The 27,676-nt window shown below is 33.1% G+C and overlaps 1 protein-coding gene across 1 annotated transcript in view; it reads left to right on the plus strand.

Moving 5' to 3' along the window:
• LOC133322637 (histone deacetylase 4) overlaps window positions 1-27,676 on the plus strand; it is a 79,389-nt gene that overhangs the window by 41,030 nt on the left and 10,683 nt on the right. Inside the window, exons 3-6 of the mRNA XM_061531602.1 lie at window positions 24,986-25,093; window positions 25,301-25,483; window positions 25,564-25,637; window positions 25,705-25,838. Of these exons, the coding sequence (XP_061387586.1) occupies window positions 24,986-25,093; window positions 25,301-25,483; window positions 25,564-25,637; window positions 25,705-25,838 (499 nt within the window). The remainder of the gene's footprint in view (window positions 1-24,985; window positions 25,094-25,300; window positions 25,484-25,563; window positions 25,638-25,704; window positions 25,839-27,676) is intronic.

The following is a 27,676-nucleotide window of genomic DNA, read 5'->3' on the forward strand; positions in this document are numbered from 1 at the left end:
CGATAGCTCTCTATCGCATTACGTGTTGCAGGGTTGCCCTATACGCTGCGTTTTTCACATCAGTAGCATTACGACACTCCTGATCGTACCATGGATATCTTGATGGTGGTTTTTGGTACCCATGCGTTGTATAGGGACAACAGGGCGTATGACTGATAACAGAAATTATACGCCAGCCAACACAATTAATGGGACTTCGATGCGAATGGTTACTGACACTACCTATACATAGCTGGTTTGTTACAGAACAGTTGTTCCATTAGCCGAGCTCAAAAAAAGATTTCCAAGCGCGTCGATCTTGTGCACATCTCCTCCAATTTGAAAGACCACGTTCCAAGATGTTGTTTTCTACTTGGTCTTTCCATCTGACTCGTGGCCTTCCCCGGACACTCCTGATCGTACCGTGGATTTCTTGATGGTGGTCTTTGGTACCCAGATGTTGCAGTTTGTAGGGAGTGGGCAATTCTCTGCCATTGTGCTTCTATATTTTTATCGGGACCAAGGGTGCTTTCGCCAAGCAGTTGGGTAAGTTGAGCGGAGTAGGCTTCTGCTATCTGTTGTGTTTGCAGATTTTTCTGTTGTGTTTGCAACATTAAGACGAGTGCGAACCTTGGCTGCCACAAGGTAATGGTCCGAATCGAATTCGTTCCTCGTATCGATCGAACGTTTAAAACACTGGATAAATGCCTTCCGTCTATCACAACATGATCAATTTGATTTCTCGTTGTTCGATCGGGTGAAATCCAAGTGGCCTTGTGTATATCGAGATGCTTGAATCTGGTGCTGCTAAGTACCATGTTTTTTGCTGCCGCGAAGTCAATCAACCTCATGCCATTGTCGGATGTTTCTCCATGAAGGCTGAAGTTTCCGACGGTGGGGCCAAAGATATTTTCCCTTCCGATTTTTGCATTAAAATCTCTTAGCAGAATTTTAATGTCATGGCCAGGGCAACGATCATATGCTGTTTCTAGGCGCTCGTAAAATATGTCTTTGGTCTGTTCATCTTTATCTTCGGTCAGAGCATGGGCGTAAATGAGTCTGATGTAGAAGAACTTCGCTTTTATACGGATTATAGCAATTTGCTCATCTACTGGAGTGAATCTGACGTGGTTTTTTATTCTCCTGTTATCCACAAAAATCCGCAGCCAAATTCATGTCTCGTTTCATGTCAGCTATAATACAGGGCGTAATCGTCAGATTTACTTACGTCAGTCTCCCCTTTCCATTCCATTTCCTGTAAGTCAATAATATCGGCTTTGTACTTCTTGAGTATATCCGCCAAAGCGAACACTGCGCCTGTTCTGTACAACGTGCGCGCACATTCCAAGTGCAGATTCACAGATCGTAGTTCTTTATACGTTTGCGGGGGTCGTCAACATTAGGGGGTTTGGTTTTCTTTTTTTTTTTGCTTTTTCATTGTAGGTTGGGTGGTTTTCAGAGAGTGGGCAACTAACCGAACATCTCAACCCATTTTTTATAGTAGACATATTAGCTCACTATTTCATCGGGTGATGAAAATAGCTCTCCAGGTGGCACCGAGGGAAGGTCAGTGTCCACAATTTAGATGAAAGAGGGACCAAGATAAGCCTGGACTTCGCAATGTTAAAGCTAATCAGAGCCGTTGCTTGGTATCTATCATCCCCTTCGCCACTTAACCAAGCCTTGTGCAAACCTCAAAAAATATTTAAAAAAATCTACGCCTTGTGAATTGTTGAAAAAATATTTTTTAAAAAATCCAAGCCTTGAGCAAACTTGAAAAATATTTTTTAAAAAATCCACGCCTTGTAAATTGTTGAAAAAATATTTTTTAAAAAATCCACGCCTTGTAAATTGTTGAAAAAATATTTTTTAAAAAATCCACGCCTTGTAAATTGTTGAAAAAATATTTTTTAAAAAATCCACGCCTTGTAAATTGTTGAAAAAATATTTTTTTAAAAAATCCACGCCTTGTAAATTGTTGGAAAAATATTTTTTTTAAAAAATCCGTTTTGTTATTAGCCACTTTGTTGCTGGCTAACTCGTTTACGAGCTGCCAAACAAATAGACCAGCAATAACAACAAATAAAAAAAATTACAACAACAAACACAATAATGTGTTGTTTGTTGTCAAATATTGGCCGGTATTTGACACAGGTGCTAAATTTAGACGAATGTCCGACAAGACGACACACAAAGCAAAACCGCTAACCGACGACGCAGATCAGCGCCTACCGTCGATGCAACGCAGCGCAGCGCTCAATGCACAAGGAAAAACCTAAAATATTTATAAATTGCATTAAATTGTTTTATTTTTAAAAGCAATGTGTTTTTGTTGTTGCTGGTATTGTTGTTGTTATTGTTATTGCATATACTCGCTAATTCGTTTGGCGTTCAACCGTTTCTTGTTTAGCTACTGGGTGCTGCTTCTTCTTGATGTTCTTTTGTGTATCAAAGATGAAAAAAATGTTTGTATTTTAATTAGAAAAAAAAAACTTTTTTTGTTTATTTATTTTTTAATAAAAATAAAACGAAAAAATTAAAAAAAAATAAAATTAAGACAACAAAAAAACCAGTACACTGACAATATAACATTTTCCGATGTGCCTGCTCTCAATATAAGTTTTTTTTGATTTTTTGTTTTTGTTGTTGCTTTTGTTTTTGGGTTATATATAACATCTATTTTTAAGAAGAAAAGCCATTCGTTGGTGTGTGTATACATACATACATCTGTATGTATGCTTGTATGTATGTTAGGATATATGTTATGCACATTTGTTGTCGATATTATTAGCTGGCGGTAATGCACAATAAAAAAATTAAAAAAAAAAAAAAGAAAATGGCAAAGACAATCAGCTGTGTCGAATCTAAAGGAAAAGCTATAAGGAAAATCTTACAGGGATTTTTAATAGAAAATAACAAAAATTGGGTAGATTTTTCTAATTAAATAGGAAGTCTCGAAAAAATGAATACCATTTTTTTGAGTCAAATTTTGTATGTTACTGAAATAGTGCCATATTTCCCCCATAATACTTAAAGTTAGCGGGGCGATGTCAATGGAAAAAATATTCTCCATAAAATTTTACTATAGGTTCTAGAATACAAGAAATCTGAAACTATAATATAAAGCAATGAAATATCGGTACCAACATCGGCAAATAAACCAGCAATGAATTATTTTGAAATTTTAAATGTTTCGGAATGACAGCTATTTTCTCCATTAATACTTCAAGTTCGAAGGATGATGTCAATGAGAAAAAATATTCCTCATCAAATTTCACCATAAGTTTCTGAATACAGGAAATCTGTAACTATAATATATATGTAGGCAACATCGGTACCAATATCGGAAAATAAATTAGGAAATATTCATTAATTATTATGGAGAGATTTTATCGGTTTCTAATTGATCGCAAATTTCGCCGTTAATTCTTCAAGTTCGAAGGATGATGTCAATGGAAAAAATATTCCTCATCAAATTTCACTAGGAGTCTCCGAATGCCAGAAATCTGTAGATTTAATATATATCACTAAAATATCACTACTAATATGGGAAAATAAATCGCTATTTTTTTAGTTAAAAGTTTTGAGGTTAAATTTTGTCCGTTACTGAAATAGAGCCATATTTCTCCCTAATACTTTAAGTTAGAGGGGTGATGTCAATGGAAAAAATATTCTTCATCGAATTTCACTATAAGTCCCTGAATACAAGAAATCTGTAAATATTATATATAGAAGTGAAATCGCAACAAAAATATCGGCATATAAAAAAGGAAATATTCATTAAATTTTTTTGGATGAGATTGTAAAGGTTTCTAATTTAGCGCCAATTTCGCCGTTAATTCTTCAACTTAGAGGGGTGATGTCAATGAAAAAAATATTCCTTATAAAATTTCACTAGAGGTCTCTGAATATCAAAAATCTGTAGAACGAAAATTTTCATTAGCAAAATATCGCTACAAAAATGAGAAAATAAATTGCCATGTTTTATTTTTATGATTTGGGGTTATTTTTTAATGATTCCCAAGTAAAGCCATAATCTCCCCCAATACTTTAAGTTAGAGGGGCGATGTCTATGGACAAATTTTTCTCCATCCAATTTCACTATAGGTCCTAGATTACAAGAAATCTGTAACTATAATATATATCTCTATGCAACATAGGTACAAATATCGTCAAATAAATCAGGAAACATTCATTGATAATTATGGTCAGATTTTAAACGTTTCGGAATGAGAACCAACTTCTCCATTCATACTTCAAAATAGAAGGCTGGTGTTAATGGAAAAAATATTCCTCGTCGAATTTCACTATAGGTCTCTGAATATCAGATATCTGTAAATAATATATTTATGAGCAAATGGTCGCTACAAAAATGGGAAAATAAATTGCAATTTTTTTATTTAAAGATTTGAGGTTATATTTTGTACGTTTCCAAAGTAGCGCCATAATCTCCCCCAATACTTTAAGTTAGAGAGGTGATGTTAATGGAAAAAATATTCCTGATCAAATTTCACAATAAGTCTCTGAAGACCAGAAATCTGGAACTATAATATATAGGAATGAAATATTAGCAAAAACTTCGGCAAATAAACGAACAAAACATTAATTATTCCGGTCAGATTTTAAAGGTTTCTAAATGAGGGCCAATTTCACCACTAATATTTCAAGTTAGAGGGTTGATGTCAATGAAAAAAATATTCTTCATCAAATTTCACCATAAGTCCCATAATACAAAAAATCTGTAACTATAATATATAGTAATGAAATATCAGCAAAAACATCGGATAATAAACCAGGAAAATTCATTAATTATTCTGGTGAGCTGTTAAAGGATTCTAAATGAGAGCCAATTTCCCCATTAATACTTCAAGTGTGAGGGGAGGGGTGACGTCAATGGATAAAATATTCCTCATCAAATTTCACTGTAGGTCTCTGAATACAATAAAACTTGTAAATTTAATATATACCTATGAAATATAACTACAAATATGGGGAAATAAATCCCTATTTATACCCTTCACCACACTGCTGTGGTACAGGGTATTATGTCTTTGTGTATATGTTTGTAACAGGCAAAAGCAAACGAGATAGTCACAAGGTTCCGTTTGAGAATATGCATAGAATCACCTTCTGAGTCCATTTATGCATGTCCGTCTGTTCGTACGTCCGTCTTTTGTCTGTCTGTCCATGTTAAATTGTAAACAAAGTACAGGTCGCATTTATGATCCGAATTGAATGATATTTGGCATAGGTCACTTATTTGGCCCAAGGACGAACCCTATTGAAATTGTGAAAAATCGGTTCAGATTTAGATATAGGTCCCATATATATTTTCGTCTGATTTCATGTAAATGGTGTACATTTAAATCGATCGATTTGAACGAAATTTGGTACAGCACACTAAATTAGGACCACAATGATGTGTGCTAAATTTCGTGAAAATCGGTTGAGATTTAGATATAGCTCCCATATATATATTTTCGTCCGATTTAATGTAAATGGTGCACCAAAGTCCCTGTTTATCTTTCGATTTGCACGAAATTTGACATTGCGTACTGAATAAAGTCTAGAATGATGTGTGTTAAGTTTTGTGAAAATCGGTTCAGATTTAGATATAGCTCCCATATGTATTTTCGTCCGATTTAATGTAAATGGTGTAGAAAAGTCCCTATATATCGTTCGATTTGCACGAAATTTGGTATAGGCTATTGAATTAACACACATATTTCTAAGCCTAATATGTGTGTTAATTTTTGTGAAAATCGGTTCAGATTTAGATATAGCTTCCATATATATTTTCGTTCGATTTAATGTAAATGGTGTACAAAAGTTCCTATAAATCGTTCGATTTGCAAGAAATTTGGTACAGCGCACTAAATTAAGACCACAATGATGTGTGTTAAATTTCGTAAAAATCGGTTCAGATTTTGATATAGCTCCCATATATATTTTCATCCGATTTAATAGAAATGGTGCACCAAAGTCCCTATTTATCTTTCGATTTGCACGAAATTTGACATAGCGTGCGCAATAAAGTCTAGAATGATGTGTGTTAAGTTTTGTGAAAATCGGTTCAGATTTGGATATAGCTCCCTTATATATTTTCGTCCGATTTCAAGTAAATGGTGTACAAAAGTCCCTATATATAGTTCGATTTGCACGAAATTTGGTATAGGCTCTTGAATTAGGCTTAGAAATATGTGTGTTAAGTTTCGTGAAAATCGGTTCAGATTTCGATATAGCTCCCATATATATATATATATATATATATTCATCCGATTTAATTTAAATGGTGCACCCAAATATTAAAGTGAGAGATTTTAATCGTTTTGGAATCGATACCAAATTCTCCCTTAATACCCCATGTTAGAGAGGTGATGTCAGTGGAAAAAATGTTCTGCATAAAATTTCACCATGGGTCTTGGAATACAAGATGTCTCTATATATAATATATAAGGAAGAAATATCACTTCTAATGTTAGTGTATCAATCAAAAATAATATATTGATTTTTATATGCCATATTTTTTTTTTTTGCCTTTCAAAATTCTGCTAAAATCTCAGTCAATATTAATTTTTTTAGGGTCGCTGTTAAAGGCGCAAATATTCTACACTATATTTCACTATATTTCGCGGAATCAAAGAAAACTATAGATAAAATATATATCCTTAAAATATCAGTAGAAATTATATAGCCATGGATAACCAGAGGATATTTTTTTGGAAACATTCGTTTTAATTTTTATTTTGGCCTTACATTGACCTTTCAGCGAACTTTTATTACCACAAGCCTTTCTGATGCTGTCATCCATAAAATATTATATATATATATATATATATATGTATATCTATATTAAAATATAAAAAATAATAAACAAATTTAATTATAAAAAATTCAATATAATACACACTCCTATGCTCACGAGTTTTCAATAAAATTAGCCCACAATCCCCCTTTATTCTATATAATATATTTATATATATATATACAAACATATAGTCAATACGTATGTGGGAATAATAAAAAAAAAAATCAAAACAGAATTAGAACATCAAACCCCTTCCCCCCACAAGATGTAGGAAAAAGTGTATAGAATCGTTGGCGATGATGGGGGCAAGTGGACGATGGACATCATCCATCGTCCAACAGCCCACATTACAGACACTCTCACACATTCATACGTATACTGAACTGATAATAATAAACAAATTTGAAAATTATTAAAAGATGAATGGAATGATTTAGTTTTTTTCCTCATCATTTTCTTTGAAAATATAAATAAATCAAAAAATATTTTTTTCTTTTTTTGTTTTGTTATTATTTTCTCTCTCCCTCTAAATTTAGATCATCATCGGCAAATAAATGAGCAAAAAAAAAAAAAAAATATTGAAACGAATAAATCTACTCGTTGACCATGATTATATAGTTAGCCACAATGTTGAACGTCGATGACTTTTGACTAGATTCTAGTCAATTAATTTATTATTAATAATTTTTTTGTTTTGTAATACAGTTCAGGGTAAATTTGTAATACAGTTCCGCAAAGGCCCATGAAATAAATGTTTTTTTATTGAAGCAAAAAAAAACGATTAATAGCATTGTACATATATAATTTATATAGCTAATTTTATCCGCACCGCTTAAAAAATTTAATTTCAATCAGACACCCCTTCGAAATACATATGGAGGCTATGGTTGCATCTGCGCCAATTTCAACAAAACGTCCATAACGTCATGTAAGTCTCAGTTTGATACGTTGTGCAAAATTTCGTGCAAATTGGCCTAGAGCCAAAACAAAAATCCACAAGAATTAGCAAATCGAAAGATATATAAGGACTTTGGTGCACCATTTACTTAAAATCGGACAAAACAATATATGGGAGCTATATCTAAATATAAACCGATTTTCACGAAACTTGGCATACGTCATTCTAGACTTAATTCAGTACATAGGACGAATATATATATATATATATATATATGGGAGCTATATCTAAATCTGAACCGATTTTCTCGAAACTTGGCACACGTCATTCTAGACTTAATTCAGTACACTGTGCAAAATTTCTTGCAAATCCAAAAAATATATAGGGACTTCGGTGCATCATTTACCTTAAATCGGACAAATATATATATGGGAGCTATATCTAAATCTGAACCGATTTTCTCGAAACTTGGTACACATCATTCTGGACTTAATTCACTACTCTATGCCAAATTTCGTGCAAATCGAAAGATAAATAGGGACTTTGGTGCACCATTTACCTTAAGGGGACCCCCCCCCCATTCTCGGAGTCAAAATTTTTGTTGATACACTGATTAAAGAATGTCTCTACAAAATTTCAAGTGAAAATCTCAAGAACTCTTGAAGATATAGCCGATTTACTGTGTCAGCATCAAGTGACGGCTGAAGGGCTTCTCAAACTTTAAACGCGTTTTTCTCTAAAAATTTTTTTGCGAATGGCGGGCACGATAACTCAAAAACTAATAATCCAATCGGTTCCAAATTTTGCAACGTTTTTCTGGGAGTGTATAGCTCTCGTATGAACTAGGATAAAGCCAATTGGTGAAGATCTTCATTATTTTTTAACTTGGTTTTTGGTAAAAAATCGGCGATTTTCCAAAAATATTTTTTCAAAGGTCCACCATTTTGTTAATTTTAGAGCTAGTTCATACGAGAGCCAGACATGTACTCTTTCTAACACCGTTGGAATTTTCGGATTCCGATGTTCCAGTGGGGAGTTATCATGGCCGCCATCAAAAATAAGGACTTTTCTTTAATCACAAAAAACAACAACAAAACAATAACAAAAATTTGTTGTAAATTATTTTTCTTCTCTTTTAAATCTTCAATTATATACGTGCACAGTTACAAACCTTAACAAGCATTGGTATTGATTTACCACCCCGTTGAAAATCTTGAAAAATAAAAATCGAGAATGGGTGGGGTTCCCTTAAATCGGCCGAAAATATATATGAGAGCTATATCTAAATCTGAACTGATTTTCTCTAATTTCAATAGGATTCGTCTTTGGGCCAAATAAGAGACTTGTGGTCAATTTCATCCAAATCGGATCATAAATGCGACCTGTACCTAGTTCACAATTTAACATCTACAGACGGACGGACGTGCATAAATCGACTTAGAAAGTGATTCTAGGCATAATCTCAAAAGGAACCATGTGTCTAACTCGTTTCCTTTTGCCTATTACAAACATATGCACAAAGACATAATACCCTGTACCACAGTGTGGTGAAGGGTATAAAGAGTGTCAGTGGGCGATGCCGACAGATATATACCTTCAGCCTTGCAGATTTGCAGAGTTCTTTAAATTTATACCTTATATAGGGTATATATTTTTATCAAAACTGTTTCGGATTGAATGTTGATCAAATCGATTATTAAATTAAAGTTACAAGTTTATAGAATATTGGTCCATTGTAGGGTAGCTACCAGAAGGAGTGGACCTAATGGTCCCAATCTCGGACTTGATCTAAGATGGGTAATAATAATATGTTGAACAAAGTTTGGCTGAAATCGGATATTTAGCTCACCCTAATATTGGATTTTTAATTATTAAAAATTTGGACCATTTTGTGGAGGAAGTACCAGAAGGAGTGCACCAATGGTTTCTATTTTCAGAATTGATCTAGGATTGGCAAAAATAATCGGCTCAAATCGGATTACCCGTTCGCCTGAATATACAAAAGTACAAAAAAAAAAAAAAAAACATTTGACCAACAAAATAAACATCATTTGATTTTTTTTGTTTTCTTTGAGGAAGATCATGATGATAAAGTGCGTGCGTATGTGTGTTTGTGCATGCAGCCAGCCATGCAGCAGCTACAACAGCAGCACATTTTGCTATTTTTAAATGCATTTTAAAGTTATTTGCGTTTTGCTGAAAGTTTATTTCGAATGTTTTTTTTTTGTTTTATTTGTTGTTGTTGTTATTTTTATTTTTACATATATTTTAGTTCACTTGTATCCGTATCGCACGAATGTGTTTGTGCGTGTATATCTGGTGTGTATGTTTTGGGTCCAAAAGACCACAGGGTATTATTTTTGTGCGTTGTTTTGTTTTCCTTCAGAAAAAAAATTGCTGTTGTTGTTGCTGTTTTTTTTCATAGAAGTTAAATTTATTTTGTGCGTATTTTTATTTATAAAAAAAAGCCAATCATTGTTGCCGTTGTTGTTGTTGTAACAGAAAGGCTATTTTTAATGTGACACAAGAAAATAGTGGCAGCAAAAGAAAAATAGAAATAGAAATAGATTTGCTGTAGTAGAGTGAACTGTAAACGATGAACTGGGTTTTTCATTATAAAAGTGGTAAAGAGGAAGGTGGTAAGGCGTGGAGGAGAAAAAAATATCTGACAATTTTGGACTGATTTTATAGACCGCCTATTTTTGATTTGTTTTATAATGACAGCAAAATATGATCAATAATTTTGAAACAAATTTCAGAAATTTTTCTCAATATCTTTTTCAAAAAAATTACGGAAAAAATATATGAAGCCTTAATTAAAAAAATTCTTTTTGACAAGGGCTTTCATCATTTCCTTCCTGCGTATAAAAATTTCCAAATTACATTCAATTAATTTGAATTTAAATTTAAAACGGAAAATTCAAATCATAATTAACTATTTATACCCTTCACCACACTGTGTCTTTGAATTGCAGAATGATGTGTGTCAAGTTTCAAGAAAATCGGTTCCGATTTAGATATAGCTCCCATGTATATATATTCGTCCGATTTAAGGTAAATGTTGCACCAAAGTCCCTACACATCTTTCGATTTGCACGAAATTTGGCATAGTGTATTGAATTAGGTCCAGAATGATGTGTGCTAAGTTTCGTAAAAATCGGTTCAGATTTAGATATAGCTCCCATATATATTTTCGTCCGATTTTATGTAAATGCAGCAGCATAGTCAATCTATACCTTTCGATTTGCACGAAATTTGGCACAGCGTAATGAATTAGGTCTAGAAAGATGTGTGCTAAGTTTCGTGAAAATCGATTCAAATTTAGATATAGCTCCCATATATATATTCGTCCGATTTAATATAAATGGTGCACCAAAGTCCCTTAATATCTTTCGATTTGCACCAAATTGTGCATGAGGTACTTAATTAAGTCTAGAATGATGTGTGTTAAGTTTCCTGAAAATCGGTGCAGATTTAGATATAGCTTCCTTATATATTTTCGTCCGATTTAATGTAAATGGTGTACCAAAGTCCCTATATATCTTTCGATTTGCACGAAATTTGGCACAGCGTAATGATCTAGGTCTAAAATGATGTGTGTTAAATTTCCTGAAAATCGGTTCAGATTTAGATATAGTTTCCATATATATTTTCGTCCGATTGAAGGTAAATGGGACACCAAAGTCTCTATATATCTTTCGATTTGCACGAAATTTGGCACAGCGTAATGAATTAGGTCTAGAATGATGTGTGTTAAGTTTCCTGAAAATCGGTGCAGATTCAGATATAGCTCCCATATACTTTTTCGTACGATTTAATGTAAATGGTGGACCAAAGTCCCTATACATCTTTCGATTAGAACGAAATTTGGCACAGCGTAATGAGCTAGATCTAGAATTATGTGTGTTAAGTTTCCTGAAAATCGGTTCAGATTTAGATATAGTTCCCATATATATTTTCGTCCGATTGAAGGTAAATGGGACACCGAAGTCTCTATATATCTTTCGATTTGCACGAAATTTGGCACAGCGTAATGAACTAGGTCTAGAACGATGTGTGCTAAGTTTCGTGAAAATCGATTCAAATTTAGATATAGCTCCCATATATATTTTCGTCCGATTGAAGGTAAATGGGACACCAAAGTCTCTATATATCTTTCGATTTGCACGAAATTTGGCACAGCGTAATGAATTAGGTCTAAAATGATGTGTGTTAAGTTTCCTGAAAATCGGTTCAGATTTAGATATAGCTCTCATTTATATTTTCGTCCGATTTAAGGTAAATGGTGCACCAAAGTCCCTATATATCTTTCGATTTGCACGAAATTTGGCACAGCGTAATGAATTAGGCCTAGAATGATGTGTGTTAAGTTTCGTGAAAATCGGTTCAGATTTAGATATAGCTCCCATATATATATATATATATATATACATCTTTCGGTTCAGATTTAGATATAGCTCCCATATATATTTTCGTTCGATTTAATGTAAATGGTGCACCAAAGTCCCAATATATCTTTCGATTTGCACGAAATTTGGCGCAGCGTAATGATTTGCAAAATGTCAGGTTCATGGATCCAATTTCATTTTACTGGTCCTTTAAAAATGCGACATCTGTTAGGATCCCATCTGTTAAATATACCCAAAGTGGTGAAGGCTATCATATAGTCGGCTCCGTCCGACTTTACTACTTTCCTTACTGGGTTTTATATTCTTTTAAATATATTTTTAAGGACTGTCTATGACCCTCCAAAGAATTTTTTTTTAATTCGATGTCCTTCATATTTTATTTAAATAATCCATGCCTGTGTAAAAAATCGTTGCTATGCTGAATTAATTATAAAATAATTATTGAATATGAGGAAATAGAAACGAATTCTCGTCAGTTGATTTAAATTTTTGTAGCGCCAAAATCATTTTTAGGGGAAGTGTGTAAGAACTTGTTTGGGCTGCAGAGTTAAATACCCATCCTTGTTTTTCAAAAATCCAACCATTTTTTAAGAAGTTCCAAAAATACATATTTCTTCTTTTAAATTATTAAAAATTTAATTAAAAAGTCCCTTCTCGTGTATAACCACGCTTATATAGATAATTTTATTTTTAAATCCGCATATTATACCACACTCTGGTATATTACTGAATAATTTGTACTAAATAAAAAATAAAAATAAATACAATTAATTGCCAATAATAAATATCAGCAAAAGAGAACCACAAAGTTCAATTTTAAAAATGAGAATAGAATTTGCGGTTTTAAATTATTATATATTCTTATTACATATATATTTATAAGACATTACATATAACTCAACCAACAGCTGTATCTAGATGATATTCATAAGCAAAGAGATTTATTTATATTTAAAAAAAAAATATAATTTTTTTATCGGAACAATAGATCTGGTAAATTATTTTTAAAATCTTTTTTATGGCTTTAAATAAATAAAAAAAATCATTCACGAGTTCTTTCCACTCTGTACCAAATTTCGTGCAAATCGAAGGATATATAGAGACTTTTGTACACCATTTACATTAAATCCGACGAAAATATATAAGGGAGCTATATCTAAATCTGAACCGATTTTTCCCAATTTCAATAAGGTTCGTCCTTGGGCCAAATAAGTGACCTATGCCAAATTTCATTCAATTTGGATCATAAATGCGACATGTACTTTGTTCACAATTTAACATGGACAGACGGATGGACGGACAAAGAGACGGATATGCATAAATCGACTCAGAAAGTGATTCTATGCATATTCTGAAAAGGAACCATGTTGTTATCTCGTTTGCTTTTGCCTGTTATAAACATATGCACAAAGACATAATACCCTGTACCACAATGTGGTGAAGGGTAGAAAAATTGAAAATGTTCAGAAGAAAATTATATCAGGACAAAAAATGTTTATTCGGTATCTTTTGATTCAGACTAATTTCACTGTCCTCCAAACTAAATACTCCAAAGTCATAAAAATTAATATCAATATCGAAATTGACAAGTTTGTTTTTCTGTGTTTTTCTGTACCGTTTTCCCAAGTGGTATACCTATCATTGAAGGGCTAAGTAGATTAGTACGAATAACTTCCTCTCTGATTTCATTCCAAAATTCTCCATTTTTAGTTTACAGACCCTTCATCTGTCCCACAATTTTTAAATTAAACATTTGTTGTTTTTTTTTTTCTTCCGTTCCGGCGTGATATAATTAAATAAATTTTATTTTTAATAACTTAATAGCCCCCGCCCACACACCATCGTCCCCGATGGAATGCAAACCACACCCTTTCAAAGTGCAACCCAAAAACAAAAATGAGGAAATCTGGGCACGAGTCATTGTGGGGGTTTTCCAACTCTCTAAAAATATATTTTCCCTTTTTATGGTCTCCCCACACCACACACTTGTTGCCCTCCACACATTGGAAATTCCTATTTTTTAGAGTTATTTTGGGCTACAAGTGTAAGTTTCTTGCAATCGGAGCCGAAAAAAATCTATAAATTATAAAAATTCTGGTGCTACATTTTTATAATTTATAGATTTTTTTCTTCTTGCATTTTTATTTGATTTCCATTATTTTTTGTTTTTGTTTTCAAAATTTAAAGTTCCCATTTTTCGTTTACGTTACGTTCTACTTCCTCGAACATCAAAAACAAAACACTTTTCATCGACATCGTCTTCATCATTATTTTGATGTGTTTTGGCCTCCTGGGTCGAAACACTTTCTATTGTGTTCGGTTTTTGTTGTTGTTGTTTTTTTTTTCTTATTTTTTTAAGAACAAATTTTAATTTCTAATGTTGCGCCTGATGAGTTTTATTTTTTGGGGCCGGCCTCACGTCATTCAAAAAATTAAGTTTTTTTTTTATTTTGATTTATGGTACTCTACACTAGGGCAAGGAAGAAGATATTTAATAAAAAAAACAGTAAGGAAAGTAGTAAAGTCGGACTGGGCCGACTATATAATACCCTTCACCACTTTGGGTATAACATTAAATCGGACGAAATTATATATGGGAACTATATCTTAATCTGAACCGATTTTCATTAAACTTAACACACATCATTCTAGACCTACTTCAGTGCGATATGCCAAATTTCGTGCAAATCGAAAGATATATAGGGACTATGGTGCACCATTTACATTAAATCGGACGAAAATATATATGGGAGTTATATCTTAATCTGAACCGATTTTAAGGAAACTTGACAAACATCATTCTGGACTTAATTCAGTACGCTGTGTGCCAAATATCGTGCTAATCGAGAGATATATAGGAACTATGGTGCACCATTTACATTAAATCGGACGAAAAAATATATGGGAGCTATATCTAAATCTGACACGATCTTCACGAAACTTAACACACATCATTCTAGACCTATTTCAGTGCGCTGTGCCAAATTTCATGCAAATCGAAAGATATATAGGAACTTTGGTGCACCATTTACCTTAAATCGGACGAAAATATATATGAAAGCTATATCCAAATCTGAACCGATTTTCACAAAACTTAGCAAACATCATTATGGGCTTAATTCAGTACGCTGTGCCAAATTTCGTGGAAATCGAAAGATATTTAGGGACTTTGGTGCACCATTAAACATTAAATCGGACGAAAATATTTATGGGAGCTATATCTAAATCTGAACCGATTTTCACGAAACTTTACACACATCATTCTAGACTTACTTCAGTGCGATGTGCCAAATTTCGTGCAAATCGAAACAGTTTTAGGGACTTTGGTGCACAATTTACTATAAATCGGACGAAAATATATATGGGAGCTATATCTAAATCTGAACCGATCTTCACGAAACTTAACACACATCATTCTAGACCTACTTCAGTGCGCTGTGCCAAATTTCATGCAAATCGAAAGATATATAGGAACTTTGGTGCACCATTTACCTTAAATCGGACGAAAATATATATGAGAGCTATATCTGAATCTGACCCGATTTTCACAAAACTTAGCAAACATCATTATGGGCTTAATTCAGTACGCTGTGCCAAATTTCGTGCAAATCGAATGATATATAGGGACTATGGTGCACCATTTACATTAAATCGGACGAAAAAATATATGGGAGCTATATATAAATCTGACACGATCTTCACGAAACTTAACACACATCATTCTAGACCTATTTCAGTGCGCTATGCCAAATTTCGTGCAAATCGAAATATATATATTAACTATGGTGCACCATTTACATTAAATCGGACGAAAATATATATGGGAGCTATATCTAAATCTGAACCGATTTTCACGAAACTTTACACACATCATTCTAGACTTACTTCAGTGCGATGTGCCAAATTTCGTGCAAATCGAAACAGTTTTAAGGACTTTGGTGCACAATTTACTATAAATCGGAGGAAAATATATATGGGAGCTATATCTAAATCTGAACCGATTTCCACGAAACATAGTACACATATTGCTAGGCTTAATTTAGTACGCTATGCCAAATTTCGTGCAAATCGAAAGATATATAGGAACTATGGTGCACCATTTACATTAAATCGGACGAAAATATATATGGGAGCTATATCTAAATCTGCAAATCGAAAGATATATAGGAACTATGGTGCACCATTTACATTAAATCGGACGAAAATATATATGGGAGCTATATCTAAATCTGAACTGATTTTCACGAAACTTAGCACAAATCATTCTAGACCTTATTCAGTACGCTATGCTAAATTTCGTGCAAATGGAAGGATATATAGGTACATTGGTGCACCATTTACCTCAAATCGGACATAAATATATATGGGAGCTATATCTAAATCTGAACCGATCTTCACGAAACTTAGCACACATCTTTTTAGACTTAATTTAGTACGCTGTGCCAAATTTTGTGCATATCGAGAGGTATTTAGGGACTTTGGCGCACCATGTACCTTTAATCGGACGAAAATATATATGGGAGCTATATCTAAATCTGAACCGATTTTCACGAAACTTTACACACATCATTCTAGACCTACTTCAGTGCGATGTGCCAAATTTCGTGCAAATCGAAAGATATAAAGGGACTATGGTACTATATCTAAATCAGAACCGATTTTCACGAAACGCTATGCCAAATATCGTGCAAATCGAGACATTTTTAGGGACTTTGGTGCACCATTTACATTAAATCGAACGAAAATATATATGGGAGCTATATCTAAATCTGAACCGATGTTTACGAAACGTAGCACACATCCTTCTTGACTTTCGTGCAAATCGAAACATTTTTAGGGACATTGGCGCACCATTTACCTTAAATCGGACGAAAATATATATGAGAGCTATATCTAAATCTGAACCGATTTTTCCCAATTTCAATATGGTTCGTCCTTGGGCCAAATAAGTGACATATGCCAAATTTAATTCAATTGGGATCATAAATGTGACCTGTACTTTGTTTACAATTTAACATCAACAGACGGTCGGACGGTCGGACGGACATGTATAAATCGACTCAGGAAGTGATTCTATGCATATTGTCAAAAGGAATCACGAGGCTATCTCGTTTCATTTTGCCTCTTACAAACATATGCACAAAGACATAATAACCTGTACCACAGTGTGGTGAAGTGTATAAATACACACGCCTAATTGTAGGCCCTTAAAAATAATTTTTAAAAGTCCCGCCAAACTGTAGGCATTGGCAAAATATTTTTTTAAAAATCCACGCCTAGTTGTAGACATTGTAACAAAATAATTTAAATTTTTTTTAATAAATTTTTAATAATTTTTTTAATAAATAGTTGTTTTTTATAAAAACAACAAACTGGGATTCAGCCTGACTATTTTGCAAAAACAAAATACAAAATAATTTTAAAAATCCACGCCTAATTGTAGGCATTGGAAAAATATCCTTGAAAAAATTATTTTTAAAAATCCACACCTAATTGACGTTCTTAAAAATAATTTGGTTCAAATCGCTTCAGATTTAGATATAGTTCCCATGTATATATTTTTTTATTGCAATAAAACGTCCTAGCATATTCGCCAACAAAGTGTAGCATGTTGAAACCAATTTAAAATAAATTTCAAATATAAATTATAGCGTAAATAAAAAAAAACAAAAAATAACAATAGCAAAAACAACACAAAAATCTGCATATACATATATCAACAGCACACCACAAATATCGACCACCTCCTAGAGCGTTTTCTTTTGTAGCCCCTAACTAACTAAATGGCCACCACTAAGATAATGTTTTGGTTTTGTTGTTGATTTTTTTCAATTTTTTTTTTTAATTTTTTTCACATTTGTTCTAAATAGACATTAAATTATTTGCTAATATACAAAGCAACAATATATTTATATATGCATATAAATATATATGTATATACTATGCTAAATATTTCAAATATTTAAATGCTGCTCCATAATACCGAAATTTATTGTTATTGAATTATTCAATAGTTTACACTTGAATTCTTTTATTTGTTGTTGTTTTTATTTTATTTAATTGTGTGAAATAGTTTTCCTGATTTTTTATTTTATTTTTTTTTTTCTATAGTAGTTTTCATTTTTTATATTTTGTGGAATAGTTCTTCTTCTTCTTTTTTATTTATTATATTTTTTTTTAAATTTTTGTTTTTTATAATTTTTCCATTGAAATGAAAGAAAATAAAAAAGAACCAAAAATATTTAAATTGGCCAAACAATCAAACATTAATTTCATTGTGTTCGGATGTTTGTTGTTGTTGTTTTTTTTTTGTAATTTTTGTTGTTGTCATTAAAAAAACAAAACATTTCAGTTTGTTGAAATATAAAAATTCTTATTTGACAGGCAAACATTTTTTTTTTGCCTGGCTTCTTTTTTGTTTAATGGAAGTAAAGTCATTAGAGGTAGGGTGATGGATGTGGTAGGAGGTGAGGAGTGGGGAAAACGGCAACAAAGAAATTTTGCTTAAGGTCAGGGCAATATATAAATAGAACCAAACACAAAAAAAAACAGAACAGAACACGTACAAACATTTTGACGCCGCCGTGTATATTTAGAAATGTTTGGTGCAGAGCAAACAGCCTAACCTGAACTACACGGGAAAAAAAAATTGAGTATTTTAATTTTTATAAAATTATTTTTTATTCTTGAAAAAAAAAAATATTTTCAAGGCCTACAATTAGGCGGGGATTTTTAAAATTATTTTTTCAAGGCCTTGGATTTTCAAAATTATTTTTTCAAGGCCTTGGATTTTCAGAATAATTTTTTCAAGGCCTACAATTAGGAGTAGATTTTTAAAATCATTTTTTCAAGGAGTATTATAAGGCCTGGCATGGATTTTTAAAATGATTTTTTCAAGGCCTACAATTAGGCGTGGATTATTTTTTAAAGGCCTACAATTAGGCGTGGATTATTTTTCAAGGCCTACAATTAGGCGTGGATTATTTTTAAAGGCCTACAATTAGGCGTGGATTATTTTTCAAGGCCTACAATTAGGCGTGGATTATTTTTTAAAGGCCTACAATTAGGCGTGGATTATTTTTCAAGGCCTACAATTAGGCGTGGATTATTTTTTAAGGCCCACAATTAGGCGTGGATTATTTTTCAAGGCCTACAATTAGGCGTGGATTATTTTTCAATGCCTACAATTAGGCGTGGATTATTTTTCAAGGCCTACAATTAGGCGTGGATTATTTTTCAAGGCCTACAATTAGGCGTGGATTATTTTTCAAGGCCTACAATTAGGCGTGGATTATTTTTCAAGGCCTACAATTAGGCGTGGATTATTTTTCAAGGCCTACAATTAGGCGTGGATTATTTTTCAAGGCCCACAATTAGGCGTGGATTATTTTTCAAGGCCTACAATTAGGCGTGGATTATTTTTTAAAGGCCTACAATTAGGCGTGGATTATTTTTCAAGGCCTACAATTAGGCGTGGATTCAAGGCCTACAATTAGGCGTGGATTATTTTTCAAGGCCTACAATTAGGCGTGGATTATTTTTCAAGGCCTACAATTAGGCGTGGATTATTTTTCAAGGCCTACAATTAGGCGTGGATTATTTTTCAAGGCCTACAATTAGGCGTGGATTATTTTTCAAGGCCTACAATTAGGCGTGGATTATTTTTCAAGGCCTACAATTAGGCGTGGATTATTTTTCAAGGTCTACAATTAGGCGTGGATTATTTTTCAAGGCCTACAATTAGGCGTGGATTATTTTTCAAGGCCTACAATTAGGCGTGGATTATTTTTCAAGGCCTACAATTAGGCGTGGATTATTTTTCAAAGTCTACAATTAGGCGTGGATTATTTTTTAAAGGCCTACAATTAGGCGTGGATTATTTTTCAAGGCCTACAATTAGGGGTGGATTATTTTTCAAGGTCTACAATTAGGCGTGGATTATTTTTTAAAGGCCTACAATTAGGCGTGGATTATTTTTCAAGGCCTACAATTAGGCGTGGATTATTTTTCAGCAATTAAGCATGGATTTTATAAAAAAAATATTTTTCCAGGGCGGGGGTTTTTAAAAATATTTTTCTTGACCTACAATTAGACGTAGTTTTTTTAATATTTTTTTCAATGCTTAGAACTAGGCGTAGGTTTTTAAATATTGTTTCAAAGCCTATAACTAGGCGTTTTTTAATAAAATGTCAAAGCCTACAATTTGGCGTAGATTTTTTCTCAAGGACGGAATTTTTAAATGAAATGAAATCCAGGTCTGCTATTATACGTATTTATTAAAAAAAAAACATTCCAAAGGCCTATCGACATGCATACAATTAATCTGGAATTTTTAGCTTTGTTGAAATTGTTTCAGATTTCGATACAGCTTCGTCCGATTTCATGTAAATAGTGCACTAAAGATCCTCCATGTTTTTATACCCTTCACAACTACACTGTGGTACAGGGTATTATGTCTTTGTGCATATGTTTGTAACAGGCAAAAGGAAACTAGATCGACACATGGTTCCTTTTGAGAATATGCATAGAATCACTTTCTGAGTCGATTTATGCATGTCCGTCCGTCCGACTATCCTTCTGTCTGTCCATATTAAATTGTAAACAAAGTACAGGTCGCATTTATGATCCGAATTTTATGAAAGTTCGCATAGGGCAATTATTTGACCCAAGGACGAACCCTATTGAAATTGGGAAAAATCCGTTCAGAATTAGATATAGCTCCCATATATATTTTCGTCCGATTTAAGGTAAATGGTGCACCAAAGTACCTATATATTCTTCGATTTGCACGAAATTTGGCATTGCGTACTGAATTGAGTCTAGAATGATGTGTGCAAACTTTCGTGAAAATCGGTCCATATTTAGATATAGCTCCCATATATATTTTCGTCCGATTTTATGTAAATGGTGCACCAAAGACCCTAAATATTCTTCGATTTGCAAGAAATTTTGCATAGCGTACTGACATGAGTCTAGAATGATGTATGTAAAATTTCTTGAAAATCGGTTAAGGTTTAGATATAGTTGCCATATATATATATATATATATATATATTCCTCCGATTTTAGATAAATGGTGCACCAAAGTCCCTATATACCCTTCGATTTGCACGAAATTCGGCATAGCGTACTGAAATGAGTCTAGAATGATGTGCGCAAAGTTTGGTTAAAATCGGTTCAGACTTCGATATAGCTCCCATATATATTTTCGTTCGATTTTATGTAAATGGTGCACCGAAGACCCTATATATTCTTCGATTTGCACAAAATTTGGCATAGCGTACTGAATTGAGTGTAGAATGATGTGTGCTGAGTTTCGTGAAAATCGGTTCAGATTTAGATATAGCTCCCATATATATTTTCGTCCGATTTAATGTAAATGGTGCATCGAAGTCCATATATATCTTTCGATTTGCACGAAATTTGGCACAGCGTAATGAATTAAGTCTGGAATGATGTGTGTTAAGTTTCGTGAAAATCGGTTCAGATTTAGATATAGCTCCCATATATATTTTAGTCCGATTTAATGTAAATGGTGCACCAAAGACCCTATATATTCTTCGATTTGCTCGAAATTTGCCATAGTGTACTGCATTGAGTCTAGAATGATGTGCGCAAAGTTTCGTGGTAATCGGTTCAAATTTAGATATAGGTCCCATAAATTTGTTTCGTCCGATTTTATGTAAATGGTGCATCGAAGTCCATATATATATCTTTAGATTTGCACGAAATTTGGATTTATAAGTAAATGAAGAAATCAAAATGTGGCTGTATGCACAAAACATACTGAAATAAGTGTGACCTAACATGCGACAAGTTTCGATGAAATCTGTTTAGATTTCGATATTTTGCTTTAAATTTATTTTTATAATTTTGTCCCATTATAAGAAACAACTCTATATCTGACCAACATTTAGTATTGGTTGCAGAATGACATGTTTAATTTCATGTTAATGGTCCTTCAAAAATGAGTACTATTATCATGAAATTAAACATGTCATTCTGTGGAATATACCCAAAGTGGTGAAGGGTATCATATAGTCGGCCCCATCCGACTTTACTGCTTTCCTTACTGGTTTTAATTTTATTTTCTAGGCTCACAATTAGGCATGAATTTTTTAAAAATATTTTTTTGTAATCTATAATTGCGATTTTTTATTGGATTTTTTAAAATTATTTTTAAGACCTAAAATAGTGCACTAAAGACCCTCCACGTTTTTCTGATTGATTTGAAATTTTTGGAAACACATCTGTTTTTAATATGAAAATATTAAAAAAAATATTTTGGGCTCAAAGTCTAATCACTTGACTAATACACCAGTTAATCCACCACAAAATTCCAATCTATTCACTAAAAAAAAAAACAGTATAAAAAATAAAACAAATATCATATATATATATATATATATATACATATATATATATATATATATATAGACATATATATATATATATATATTCAACAGTTGGTTTCATCTTTAAAAACCAAAAAAAAAGAAAAACATAAATTGGTTGAATCATGTGACACTGTCCGAAACACACACAAAAAATATCAACAACTTAATGGTTCCGAATTGTCTCATAAAACATTTGTTAATTATGTGAGACATCGACAACAACAACAACCACAAAATAAATAAATATGTTTATAATTAAAAAATAATAATAATAATGAAAAGTGTGCGAATGGAATTTAAAAGAACAAATATTTTTTTTATATATAAAAATCATTGGATGAACTTCGACCATACCGAACTGTACATGAAATCGGAAATCAGTTTAAACCAGTAAGGAAAGTAGTAAAGTCGGACAGGGCCGACTATATGATACCCTTCACCACTTTGGGTATATTCAACAGATGGAATCCTAACAGACGTCTCATTTTTAAAAGACCAGTAAAATGAAATTGGATCCATAAACATGTCATTCTGCAACCGATACTTAAATTTTTCATTTGGTCAGATATAGAAGCTATATCTAAATCTGAACGGATTTTCACGAAAATTACCACACATCATTCTAGACCTAATTCATTACGCTGTGCAAAATTTCGTGCAAATCGAAAGATATTAAGGGATTTTGGTACACCATTTACCTTAAATCGGACGAAAATATATATGAGAGCTATATCTAAATCTGAACCGATTTTCACGAAACTTAGCACACATCTTTCTAGACTTAATTCAGTACGTTATGCCAAATTTCGTGCAAATCGAAAGATAGGTAGGGACCTTGGTGTACCATTTACCTTAAATCGGACGAAAATATATATGGGAGATATATCTAAATCTGAACCGATTTCCACGAAACTTAGAACACATCATTCTAGAGCTAATTCATTACGCTGTGCCAAATTTCGTGCAAATCGAAAGATATATAGGGACTTTGGTGCACCATTTACATAAAATCGGACGAAAATATATATGAGAGCTATATCTAAATCTGAACCGATTTTCACGAAACTTAGAACACATCAAACTAGGCTTAATCCAGTACGTTATGCCAAATTTCGTGCAAATCGAAAGATAGTTAGGGACCTTGGTGTACCATTTACCTTAAATCGGACGAAAATATATATGGGAGATATATCTAAATCTGAACCGATTTCCACGAAACTTAGAACACATCATTTTTCCCCAATTGCATTCGCTATGCAAAATTTTGATCAAACGGACAAATATTGGGAGTTTGGTGTATCATTCACAAAAAATCAGACGTGACTATATATGGGAGCTATATCTAAATCTGAACCGATTTTTACAAAACTTCGCAGACATCAATCTGAACCTAATTCAGTACTCTGTGCAAAATGTTGTCCCAATCGGACAAATATAGGGAGTTTGGTGCATCATTCACCTAAAATCGGACGAAACTATTTATGGGAGCTATATCTAAATCTGAACCGATTTTCTCCAATTTCAATAGGGTTCGTGAAGTGAACTGTGCCAAATTTCATCCAAATCGGATCATAAATGCGACCTGTACTTAGTTCACAAAAATACATGGACGGACAGACGGACATGCGTAAATCGACTCAGAAAGTGATTCTATGCATGTTCTCAAAAGGAAGCACGTGTCTATCTCGTTTCCTTTATTTTTAAAATCCCCGCCAAATTGTAGGCATTGAAAATATTTTTTTTTTAAATCCACACCTAATTGAAGGCTTTGAAAAAATAATTTATAAAAATCCACGCATAATTGTAGGCTTTGAAAAACTAATTTTAAAAATCCACGCCTTGTGGTGTGTCATCAAAATAATTTTAAAAAATCCACGCCTAATTGTAGGCTTTGAAAAAATAATTTATAAAAATCCACGCCTAATTGTAGGCTTTGAAAAAATAATTTATAAAAATCCACGCCTAATTGTAGGCTTTGAAAAAATAATTTATAAAAATCCACGCCTAATTGTAGGCTTTGAAAAAAATAATTTATAAAAATCCACGCCTAATTGTAGGCTTTGAAAAAATAATTTTAAAAATCCACGCCTAATTGTAGGCTTTGAAAAAATAATTTTAAAAAAATAATTTAAAAAATCCACGCCTAATTGTAGGTTTTGAAAAAATAATTTTAAAAATCCACGCCTAATTGTAGGCTTTGAAAAAATAATTTTAAAAATCCACGCCTAATTGTAGGCTTTGAAAAAATAATTTATAAAAATCCACGCCTAATTGTAGGCTTTGAAAAAATAATTTTAAAAATCCACGCCTAATTGTAGGTTTTGAAAAAATAATTTATAAAAATCCACGCCTAATTGTAGGCCTTGAAATTTTTACTTTAAAAATTCCACGCCTAATTGTAGGCTTTGTAAAAAATAGTCAAATTTTTTTTTACTCCATATTCGTTTAATATAATTAATTTATTCCTCTCTTCTTCTTCTTCTTCTCTTTTCAGTTGAAACAAAAACAAGAATTACAAAAACAAATGTTACTTCACACATTTCAAGAAAAATCCAAGCAATTGGAACTGCAGCATAAATTACAGTTGGAACATAAATTTCATGTAAGTTTTCGGAAATATTTGCAAAATGATTTAAAATTTATTTAAATTTCAAAATATTTTGTAAATACCAAAAAAAAGCCTTATTCGAATTCATTTGATTATGAATTTTACCTTAAAATTGTTTAATTAATTTTTTCAAAACCCCCTTAAAAGTGCAACCAAAAATTTGTTTTTCTTCTTCTTCTTTTTTTTCCATAATTAATTTAGTTTGTGCATTCACATGGCACGTTCCAGGAATTGCAAGAACAAAGAATTATTACAGCCGCCGTGGAGGAACAACAGCAACGTGAACGACGGGAGCGGGAGCAGCGTGAGCGGGAGGCTGCCGCCATGGTTAAACGCAAAGAGAATAGTGCAAATGCCAGTCCCGAGGTTAAGCAAATTTTAAATGTAAGTAAATCGAACAAACACAGTTTACGGAATTTATAATTAATATTGAAATTCATTTACTCCTCCTCCTCCGCCTCTAGTGTTTCATATTGAATCGCAAACAGGCAGCATCCTCACCAAATGGCATGCAGACCACCTCACCCTATCGCAACAGGTTTGAATTGAAATTTTGTCCTTTAGAAAAATATATTAATTCCATTTTTCCCCCTCCCCCCTTACAGAAGTGTTGTCAAAAGTTCATCGGGTGAATCGCTGCCAGCCGGTGCCGTTACCAGTTCACATCCCTATAAAATTCCACAGCCTCCACCATCATCGTTACTCAAATATGAAACAGATTTCCCACTGAGGAAAACGGGTAAGAACCAAATTGTTGTTGTTTTTGTTATTATTATTTTTAGTTTTTATTTTATTTTTTTTGCCTTGAGTTGTTATTGTATTGTTGTTATAATATTTTTTTTTTTATTTATAATGAAATGTCAATTAAATACTCGTTTGTAAATTCATTACGAAATTACTGTTGACTTCCCTTATGTCAATTCTAATCTTGCATGTCCTTGCGAGCTTTTATGGCAAATATATTTTAGCTAATGCTAATTGTTTTCTATGGAAAAATAGCTTATTAACATTTTTTGCTATAAAAAAGACATTAAACACAGATTCCTTGGTCATATTTCCAAGGGTATGCAAATCTGGAAGTAAGTTTGATTTGCGAACAAAAAATATTTGAGGAGCTATTGTTATTGCTCTTTTAACAATTTAATATTAGTCCTTAAACTGTACACCCTTCATTCTGAGAAATAAAAAAAGAAGGAAAAAAAAGAAAAAAATCATTAAATTCGTCCGAATAAAACCTTTTAATACCCTCTATCACTGGGAAGTCTTGATAATGAAGATTCGTTTGGTAAATATAATTAGGATAGCAGTTATCTAACCGATTAACAGTTCAAAGTGTCAAGTTCACCCTATCCCCTCCTACATTCCATTCCCAGAATTTTGAATTTATAAAAAATTTATATATTGGGCCTTCGTGGGGGAGGTACTAAAAGAAATGCGCCTATAAGTCTCAATTTCCAATAATACACAGGCTTGATAAAAATATAAGGTTGTGCAAAGTAGACTTGAAATCGTATAGTCCGTCCGTGTGATATTATAAAATTACTGTTCAGTCCAAAATAGAGTGGGAGAGGTACAAAAAAGAATGGGACGGGCGGGTCCCCTTTTCGGAAAAAATCTCGGTAAGGTAAACATAGTACGTCTGCGTGATATTATAAAATTAATGTTCAGTTAAAATTTCACTAATTTGTGGGAGAGGTACAAAAAGGAGGGCACCGACGGGTCCCATTTTCGTATAAAATCTAGATAAGGTAAACATATTACGATGTGCACAGTTTCGATGAAATTGGATATTCCGTTTGTTTCATACGAAATGTACAATTTAACAAAATGTTAATCATTTGTGTGTGTGTGGGGGGTACCCTGGCTTGTGACAGAACATTCGTTCCATAAGCCGAGCTTAGAAAAGATTTCCAGGCGCGTCGGTCTTTTGTGCAGTTTTCCAATTTGAAAGACCATTTTCGGCAATGTTGTCTTCGACTTGATCTTTCCAACGTATTATTGGCCTTCCCCTTCTGCGTGAACCATCAGCTGGTTTGCTTTTATATACCTTTTGGGCTGGGGCATCTTCATCCATTCTCACAACATGACCTAGCCAACGTAGTCGCTTTGCAGCTCAATACGTCTAACAATGTCGATGTCCGAGAATGGCTGGTACAACTCATAGTTCATTCGACGTCGATATTCACCGTCAACGCAGATCGGCCCATAGATCTTTCGGAGAATTTTTCTCTCAAACACGCCAAGAGCTGCCTCATCTGCTTTGTAAGTACCCATGCTTCAGATCCATATAACAGCACGGGTAGTATCAGCGTCTTGTAGAGTGTTAGTTTGGTCTGGCGGGAGGTGACCTTGCTTCTGAGTTGTTTGCTTAGACCTTAGGCGGTACCAAGGTATATAAAATCTATGACTACCTCGAAGCTGTAATTCTCAAGTTCCACAGTTGGTCCGAGTCTGCTTGACGTCTTGCACGTTGATACCATCAGCTTGGTCTTCTCGCTGTTTCAAAGGTGGCTGTTACCGCTCTCAATGTTCGACCCATTATGTCGATGTCATCGGCGTAGGCAGTAACATGTGTTG

Source organism: Musca vetustissima, unplaced genomic scaffold (genome assembly GCF_032173495.1).
Source record: "Musca vetustissima isolate MV318-11 ecotype Yass unplaced genomic scaffold, APGP_CSIRO_Mvet_v1 utg13454, whole genome shotgun sequence".
In the NCBI taxonomy this organism is placed as follows: Eukaryota; Metazoa; Arthropoda; class Insecta; order Diptera; family Muscidae; genus Musca; species Musca vetustissima.